General features: G+C 34.8%; 1 protein-coding gene across 1 annotated transcript; it reads left to right on the top strand.

Annotated features, from left to right (window-relative positions):
* Positions 1 to 1,096: 1,096 nt before the first annotated feature.
* Positions 1,097 to 2,303, top strand: LOC108986760. Its single transcript, XM_018959501.2, has one exon. It carries the CDS (start codon positions 1,162 to 1,164, stop codon positions 2,158 to 2,160), a length of 999 nt encoding a protein of 332 aa, XP_018815046.2. The 5' UTR covers positions 1,097 to 1,161; the 3' UTR covers positions 2,161 to 2,303.
* Positions 2,304 to 10,273: the final 7,970 nt, after the last annotated feature.

Here is a 10,273-nt window from a genome sequence, read left to right on the forward strand (position 1 = left end):
AAACAAGAGATCAAACAAGACAAGTAATCGTGCATGCACATATAACCGCGTCTGTTTGACCACCATGCATTTGCTTTGCTTTCTCATAGCAGATTATATGATGATCGACCCATTGCATTGCGAAGAAATTCCCAATTATATAAACACATATGCATGCATGCATGCTTGCTTCCAGATGTGTTGGGAATTAAGTGATGTTGAACCTTATTCACGTGTCACTTTTTAGGACGTTCTTTTCTTCCTTTGTTGGTGCAACGAACACGCGGTAACCAAGAAAGCAACCCATGCACTTAAGTTTCATGTTTAGAGCTAGCTGCCATCTAGCTACTTGAAACTTAAGAGATACTAACTTATACTCCAATGATATGCCTCCATTCGTCAATCATTTCATCACATACTAATAAGAATCCTATCAAATGAATGATAAACTAATCGATTGATAAAAAAAAGTCATCTAATTCAGTACTTAGGACCCACACAATATATAAAGGTTGATCGATCAACAATTATTTTCTTAAAACAATTATTTTCTTAATCAACAAGTAATTAATCCAAAAACTAGATATTATATTACATAGAGCCTAATTAGGTATAAGTAAGTTCGTATATCAAACCCCGTATCAATGTTTATATGACTTTTTTATTGAAAAAAAATTAAAAAAAAAAAGAAAGAAAAATTTTGAGAGAAAAATAAGAAAATTTTAATGGGCCAACTCTTATTAGAAGACTTTCTATCACATGTATAATACCACCCACCACCTACATCAACATGGGCATGCACTATAGCCTTTACTCTTTCCCTGACCCATGGAATTGGATTCACCCAGCTATCCACCTCTTCACACCTTTGATCAATATAATAAATAAATAAACCTTTCTGACCCTTTCATAAGTCGATCCTAAAAACAAGCTGGCCTCTTCTAGAACCCACCCCCTTCGAAACACGTGCGCAGCTCCGATTCGATAGCATCCGTCAGCTTCTTTATGTGTGAACACGTGTTCCTTGTTAACCAAGGCCTCGCTTACTCGACTTTCTCCCCAACTACCTATTTAAAACCACCCAACTAATTCCAACTCATATCCTATATATACTCGAAAAAATCTCATCCTCGGACTTTGTATCATTGTTTATTTCAGGTTTACACGAGCAAAAACGCAAAAATGCAAGCGGGTTCTGTATTATCGTTGCCTCCCAGCGTTCATCTTTATCAACCTTCAACCCCGCGATATGCACAAGTCGACGCCAAAGTTGGCGATGATTTTAGTGCAAAGCTGAAATTCGAGGCTTTCGGTTCCGTGTCTGAGGAGCCGGCAGATGAAGGATGCTCGAAAGGCAAAGTTTTGGATGAGTTGGTTACTGAATCGGCGGCAGCAGGCGAAAATGGTGAATTAAGAGATGAATTTGCGGGAGCAGGTGAAAATGGTGAAGAGGAAGAAGAAGAAGATGAAGATGATGATGATGAGGAGGAGTTCTCTTTCGCTTGCACGAATCCCGACGGATCTCCGATTTCCGCAGACGATGTATTCGTCGACGGCCAGATCCGCCCAGTATACCCTATCTTCAACCAGGATCTTCTATTCGCCGACGTTTACGACGGCGACTCAAAGGCTAAGGACGCTAAGTCCTCGCCTCTCCGACCGCCACTGAGGAAGCTTTTCTTGGGAGAGCGAGGTCCTCCGCGGCCGTCTTCATCCTCCGAATCAGAGGAACTGGAGAGCGAGGGTCCGTACTGCGTGTGGTCCGGTAAGGCGGTGGAGGCTTCGCCGCAGGAGCTCTCCAAGAAGAGCAACTCAACGGGGTTCTCAAAGCTGCGGAGGTTCCGAGACTTGGTCCTGCGAAGCAACAGCGACGGCCACGACGCGTTCGTGCTTCTGAACCACCCATCCGGAGGCGTAAAGCCGACAAACGAAACGACGGCAAGTAGAAAGAACGACAACGTTGAGAAGGCGAGGGTCTCGGCCGGTACTGGGAAAGCGCAATCGAAAGGGCAGGGTTCGAAGGGTGGCGCAACGGCATCGTCGGCGCACGAGAAACATTACATGAGGAATAGAGCGAGAAGGGAGGGAGATAAGCGGAAATCGTATTTGCCATACAGGCAGGATCTGGTCGGCTTTTTCACAAATGTGAACGGGTTTAGCAGAAATGTCCATCCTTTCTAAATTGAAAATTCCCCCCTCCACTAATATATAATTATATATATATATATATATTTTTTTTTTGTAGATAATCTAAATTGATTTATTAATTCTAATGTAAATGATAGCAGAAAAGTAGTAATGTATGGAAAAGAAACATTAGCTCGTTTTTATAATTTTACTTTTTATTTTCATTATTGAGGTGTCTAGATTCTTCAACTCCATCTTATTTTTTAATTGAAAAATATTTTATATATAAAATAAATTATATAAAAATAAACTCACAAAATATATTACGTTAAATTATAAAATTATTTTTATTATAAAATATATTTAATAAATTATATTAAATCATATTAATTTATAAATCTTTTTTTGTATCAAGCACTTATCATTTTAATATCAAGGCTTTGATCTTTCTTTTTGCTTTTACCTTTTCGGTTACGGAAATATTATCCTTTATCCAACTTTTCTTCAATGTTCTTTTCAAAAAAAACTTTTTCCTCAAAGTCTGAAACTTGTCATATGAAGAAAGTCCTCTTTATTGAAGAGATTCAAAAGATAGAAAATTATTCATATAAAATGAGATTTATAATTTTAATTATTTATTTAATGTTATTGAAAATATTTATATGGATAATTTAAATTATTATAGATCATTCAAAAAAGAAACAGTTGGAAGTATGATTCTAGGGTAATTTTTCCTTTCAAAAGAAACAACTGTTCTCTAGTATGAATAATTCTTCATTTTCTTTATGTATGCAAAAGTCCTCATATTTAGGGTGGACACTTTGGTCTTTGGCCTCCCTCAAAATTAAACTATTTCCGACTTAATAAAAGATTTTATTGAATTTGTGATAAGACAACCCTTCTCATCTCTTTAGATTTTTTTTTTTTTTTTTTATTTTGTTATTTATCTTATCCTTTGCTTTAAAATAAAAACATCATCTTCCATCACGGGAGGGGGGAGTCCTACCCTCCTCGCTTTTCTCTCTTCCCTTCTCATACTTCACATGTTCACAAATTCATGATTTTTCTTTAGGCTTTTCTTTATTCTAGGTTAGAAATGTTCAAATCTACCATCTTTCGACAGTTGATAGACGACATGCGCCCATCGACTGCACAACCCGCTTGCCAACCTTCAAGAATATGTTTGAATCTATTTTAGTTTATGAGTAATGATATACCTACAATTTTTTTATAAGTATTTTACAATACGACTCTTTTATAATTACTTTACAATACATTAACTATTTTACAATTTATTTTCAAATAACTAATAAAATGTCACTCCATTAAAAATAAATTTTAATATTATAAAACTATCTTTCATTTCATGTAGAGTTATAAATTAGTTGTAAGATAGTTCTAAGGTTATCGTTTACCTTAGTTTAATATAAATTTGTTTATACATTTAGAAAAAGAGATTTCTTGAATTTCATGTGTCAATGTCCTATGAAATTAGTTGGCAACTTGGCCATGCATATCAATGCGTTGGTAACTTGGGCATATGAAGTTTGCCATATAAATTTATTAATTTTTCAATCATATATAGTTTGTCAAACGTTGTGAATTTGGTTACATACTGTTGGGTCAATGGTGTAGTTGATGTATTTTGTCTTGTTTTGGAGGCCAGAAAGACTTCAATATTTCTGAGATGTTAACCTTAATGAACAATGTCTCACCTACGGATAAATATCCATTCGAACGGATATTTTGAACCGAATAAAATCATCTAAAAAATGCACAATCGTTCGAACGGGACAAAATAGATTCGAACATGAAATTAATGTCTATTCGAACATTATATAAGTTGTTCGAATAATAATTTTGGCAATAAATTAATTTATTTTTTCTGGAAAAAATTCATAACCGTTCGAACTTACATTTACTTGTTCGAACGGAATAGATTTGGTGGAAAAATGTAGCGGCAAGCTTGTAGGACCGTTCAAACAAAACAAATATCGTTCGAATATATTTGAACACCATATTTATTCATTCAAACGATTAATTTGGTTAGAAATTATATAAAAATTGTTTATCATCATTAATTTATGTATATATTTTTTCCATTAATTTGTTATAATTTTTAAAATATAAAAAATGTGTATATATTATATAATATTATTTACGGTGAGTTATAATATTTATAAAAATTTATAAATTAATTTTATGTAATTAATTTCAAAATTTTATAGTAATTTCTTTTATGTTAAATTTATATAAATATAGCTGTAAAGATAGTGTCATTTTTTATATTATCATGAATGGTAAGTAAAATAAAAAAATAAATAAGATAGGAAACACGAAAAATAAAAACCATATATTAACATCCCAAATATATAATGTTCTATATAACATAAAAAAGTAAAATAATAACTAAAATAATCTATTTGCTAAGTAGATCAAAATCCTTTTGTAACGTTTTAATGCGTCCATCCAAATCCCTAAGCTTCTCCATGACGGGCTCAACGAACTCCACAAATAAAGCTTGTACCTGATCCAAAGAAGCCCCAACAGGCTATCTCTGAACACCAGCAGTACTACTAAAACTTGGATCGGTCAGCGTACCACTAGGTTGTTTTGGAGCAATCTTCCGCAAGTGCCTATTGCTCTAGCTGAATGTAATCTTGTTAAGAGGCCCCATCTATAGCGACCTCCATTAAGTTGCAGGCATTGTAACCCCCAATCGGAGTAGGAGGTTAGATATCAAAAGTGCAAATGGTAGACTACCTATACTAGAATAGCGTGACTCCGATCGAATGCGGAGGAAGAAATATAATGCTAGATCAATTGGGTCCCCCCATGCTATCTGCAACAAAAATCTAGCTCGATCGATCCCGAAATCAATCTTGTGTTTTTCGGATCAATGTTATATTCAACAATCAAATTAAGCATTTTGAAAAATGTTATATAGTCGGCCTGTTGGATCACCATGCTCCCATCATATGAAGGAGCCGAAGAGTCTCGTACAAGTTGACAGACCTGATCGTCTGTCAGATCATCATCAAGTAGATCTTCATCTTCACTATCATTTGAACTAGCATCCGACTCTACATTCAGCGCTGGTGATGAGGATGTGGCCGGTGTCCCCAAATCAGATAGTGCAATCGTTACTCTCAATGTAGCCGTTGCAACTGCTGCAGGATATGCCTCGATCACGCGCGGAAGATCAACGAATTCGACAATAATGTGGGGTGAGAAAGTAATACTCACTCTCCAGACCGCTAAACTGTAGCATAGAGCATTAGCGTCATGCTCTCCCATGGCACGGTAAAACTCACCGACCATCTCTAGATAAGTCCCCAACTGCTGACTGATCGATGTCCATCCCCAGTCGATGATGATGGACTGTATGGTCCGTCCTTCCTATGAAAGATTGCAGAAGTCATCCAAATGATCTCCCGCTCGTCTCCTGAGCATGAGCTGCTCCACTACCTTGGCCAGTCTAATCTCTCACATTTTTCTTCCTCTGGATGCCACTAGTATACTGTTTAACTGCAAAGAAAGTAAGAATATAATTAAAATAATTGTATTATTATATAATTGAAAAAATATAATATATTATACTGAATTGAAATAATTCATTCAAACAAAACATATTTTATTCGAACTGACCATTGTAATGTAACTTCATAGTTCGAACTAGGAAAATCTCTATTCGAATGTTATGTTCTGTTCATTCGAACAGACAATTTGTGATTATTTGAACGAATTTAATTTGTTCGAACAAAAATATGTCTATTTGGCAACTGAGAGTTCAAACGGATTAGAGTCCATTCGAACGAGAACACGCCAAACATACATGGTTGAGTCAACTCAGGCCCGAACCAAAAAACATAATGTAGATGTTATCCTTTGTTCTAATCAGGAGAAATGATTAATGAGTGAAGCCCCAACTATCTTATAAAATAGATGGTAATTAAAAAAGTGTATTAGAATATACTCTTGACAGTGTTTATCCCATGAATTGGTTTTTTTTATAGTAGCCGACGAGTAATGGAAATTGGAGATGGATAGGAGTTAGATACTGTTGAGAGATAGACTTGGGCGAGACTACAAGGAGTATGCACAAGGGGTGAAGTTTTTTATAGAGTTTGCTCGCATGAGTATTGACAATAGATAATTTATATGATGCCCATTCAAGAAGTGCAAAAATCTTAATTCTTATAATTTGGTGGTAGTAGATGATCATTTATTTGTAAATGGAATCGATCCTAAATACTCACATTGGGTCTTACATGGTGAATCATTTCTTAAAGGAGTTAAATTTAGCAGTCAGTCTAATCAAATGGAGGAGGGTAACGACATCGACATGGACGGCATTATTGTGGATGCTTCTGATGACAGTAATGATAAAGGAGATGATATGACTGAGATGTTAGGCGATCTGGGTGCAGGAATATTTGGGATGAGGGATGGAGAAGAGTTCAAGATGCATGCTATAATGATGTGGGACAATAAATGATTTCCAAGTATATGGAAACTTGTCTGGGTGGAACACAAAAGGTAAAATGGCTTGTTTTGTTTGCAATAAAGATACACAGTCTCGGTGGTTGACAAATGGTAAGAAAGTATGTTTCAAGGGATACCGTCAATATTTTCCACATGTTCATAGATAATGTTCAAATAGAGCGATGTTTGATAGAAGGGTTGAGTGCAGGTTAATACTACTAGAGCTGTCTGGGAATCATATTATCCCGCAGTTGGGGGGTGTTTCCAAAAACAAATTTGGGGAAATATTCAAGAGTTCGAAAGAGAAAAAGACAATTAGTCGAGTTGAATTGGACAAAAAAAAGTATTTTTTTTCTAGTTGTCATACTAGTCTACCTTGACACTACGCCACAATCTAGATGTTATACACATTGAGAAAAATATATGTGAGAATATATTGGACACTCTGATGTCAATAGAAAGGAAGACAAAAGATACAGCTAACTCTCGTAAAAATTTAAAGGAGTTAAGGATACGATCGGAGTTGCATTTGCAAGATAATGGGTCGTCAGCCTCTATACCCATCGGATGATATACACTTTCAAATGATGAGAGAAAGAAATTTTGTGATTAGTTCATGACAATCAAATTACCCGATTGTTATGCTTCAAACATGTCAAGATATGTTCGAGCACATGATTGGAAGATAACTGGTCTTAAAAGTCTCGATTGTCATGTATTTATGCTGCATCTGTTGTTGGTTGGTGTGCGTGGAAAGCTTACTCGAGATATTTGTTTAGCTTTCACTAAAATAGGGGGATTTTCTAGGGATATTTGTAGTAGAACATTGAAAGTTGATGCATTGTTAAAAATGGAAGATGACATTGTAGTCATATTGTGCAAATTTGAGAGTTTGTACCCACCTCCATTATTTGATGAAATTGTTCATTTGGCTGTGCACCTACCTCATGAGGCTTTAGTCGTTGGCCCGTTTAGTATAGATGAATGTATCCTATTAAATGGATTTTGAAAAACTTAAGCAATTTGTGAGGAATAAAGCTCGTCTGGAAGGTTCAATTGTAGAGTCATATATTGATAATGAGTCGCATACCTTTTGTTCAATGTATTTTCGTGGGATTGATACTAGATATACCAAAACAGATCAAAATTATGAAGGTGGACAAATGAGAGTCTCATCAACATTTTTCGTATTTTCCCAGACTATACGTCTCATAGGTGCACAAGGGGGCTATGACCTATGTGGCCGAGAGTTTGAAAGAGCTCGATGGTATGTCTTGAATAACTGCATAGAGATTGACCACTACTTGAGGTTAGTGATGATCCTCTAAGTAAATACTTGACCATTACTTGTTACAAATTAATAGTTCACATGAACATACGCAATGAACATATATGGCTACTTCGCATGAATGATGTAACTGATATAGAAAAGATGCACGAAGATGAATTTACCTCGTGGTTTGAACATACGGTATTACTATAAAACCCCATCTTATAATAATACGAACTATATACCACTAAACTCTACAGATTTTTATCTAACATTAATGTAGCTATAATAATATTTATTGATGTAAGTTGTATTGAAATATGGTGAAAATTTAGAAGAAATATCACCAGAACTGTATGCTCTGGCATTTGTTTCGTCCAGGCAGGCCATCCAATACTCAAGGTGTTCGGTGCGTGGATATAAATTTCACAAAGCTGACAAAGAACGATATAGGAAAACTCAAAATTGTGGGGGATGATAACATTGACTTTTACGGAATTGTAGAAGATATCATAGCGTTAAAATACATGGGGATATATGGTCTGGTTGTTTAAATATAATTGATGAGATGTCTCAAATCCTAGGTTGGAAGTGCGTAACAATGAATATTTTGTGAGTATCAATACATCTTGCACATTGTATGAGGACGATCCTTTTGTTCTCGCTTGCAAAGCGAATCAAGTTTTTTTATTTAGATAATCTAGAGTACGAGAACCCATGGCGGATAGTAGAGAAGTTTGCACCAAGAAATGTATATAATTATATTCTAGAGGCAGACGATCCACATGAAGAAGTTGATTGTCCAGCAAATGAAGAAGGATATCAAGAAAAAAAACATCAATTTATTTGTTGATCTAAGCCAATATGACATGGTTCCATTGCGTAGAGAAAATACTCAATCCACAATAATTGAGAATGAAATATTGGAAGAAGATGCATCAACTAAAGTACCTAGCAAGAATGAGAGTGACTGGTCCAACAAAACTAAAAGTGAATGAATTTCAAATAGATATTTTTGTAAGTATTATTCTTATAAATATCTGTAACATTTATTCGAATAATAATTTATTTCAATTTCAAACAAACATGCCTCCCAAACGCATAGCAACACGTGCGCATCCATATCTATTACCGACTCCCCGTGTGGTTCACCTTCCATCAATAGTGGGCCAACATCACTAGAATCAGAACAAGGTATTTTATCAAATTCATTACCGAATTTTATGCTCAATTTAAATAATATATATCTATAAAATAAAATAATTTAATTAAAATATATGCTTTAATTACTGTATATATAACTATTGTAAGCCAGCGCTGAAGTCGTGGCACAACGAGGGGTGTCTGCATAGAGAAAGTAAGAAAATTGGGTAAAATTAAAGCTGATATTCCTAATTGTCACATAGGTGGCGCCGGAGATTCGGCAGCGTGACTTGCTTCTTATGTTTGTACGCTTACTCGCACGTATGCACCGATGACTATATCCTCCAGGTCTAAAGTTTTCCAATATGTGAAAGACCACATAAAAAACTGTTGCTTGGTAATAAGCTAAATCCCAATCATCTAAGTATATAACATGTTAATTTGAATTTACTTTGTATTTATATTAATTGTTTATAATTTTTTAAATGACAAGTTTGAACTTAATTTTGGCCGACGAGATGATCGATTAACGATTGAGGAACTGATGTAGAATGCATTCTGGAGGTACAAAGGTCGATGTCATGCACACTATAAAAAGTTCAGTACTAAAATAGAGGCACGCCAAAATCCATTTCAAGGAATGCCACCAAACGAATGAGAGAAAATTTGTGATATGTTTGAAGATCATGCTTATTATGTAATTTTGCTGCTATCTATTTTTAATAGTATATGATAGATATATTAAACATATAAACATAATTTTTTTTAGCAACGAAATACTGCGAACCAAGCAAATAGATCAAAATTAACGATACGTCATCATGTAGGTTCTCGATCTATTCATCGTTTGTCTAAAAAAATAGTAAGTTATTCTCGTTCTCATTAAATATTAACATATAATACATTTTTCTGATTTAACTCCTAAAATAGATTTTCTTTTTGCAGGCAGAAGAAAATCCTACTGGTTATGATTTGACTCAATTGTATGTTAAAGCAAATCCAATTGGACCTGTCTCGAAGCAAAGACAAATTATGTAAGTTTAAATTTCTTTAATTCCATTGTCTAATAATATTTTTGTTACTTATACTAACTTTAATGTTTTTGTTTTTGTAGGACAAGATGATATCTGTTAAGGAAACTACTGCGAATCCATTTGATGAATCATTTGTCAATGATGCTCAGATCATTTCTCAAGTTCTTGGATCACGTTCTAGATATTTAAGAGGCTTAGGACATTGCGTAAAGCCATCATCAACATCATTATCCTC

The sequence above is a fragment of the Juglans regia genome, chromosome 16 (genome assembly GCF_001411555.2).
Source record: "Juglans regia cultivar Chandler chromosome 16, Walnut 2.0, whole genome shotgun sequence".
Lineage (NCBI taxonomy): Eukaryota > Viridiplantae > Streptophyta > Magnoliopsida > Fagales > Juglandaceae > Juglans > Juglans regia.

What these genes read in the sequence shown, in the direction of transcription:
- LOC108986760 (XM_018959501.2), top strand. Translation starts at nt 1,162, where the DNA reads ATGCAAGCGGGTTCTGTATTATCGTTGCCTCCCAGCGTTCATCTTTAT.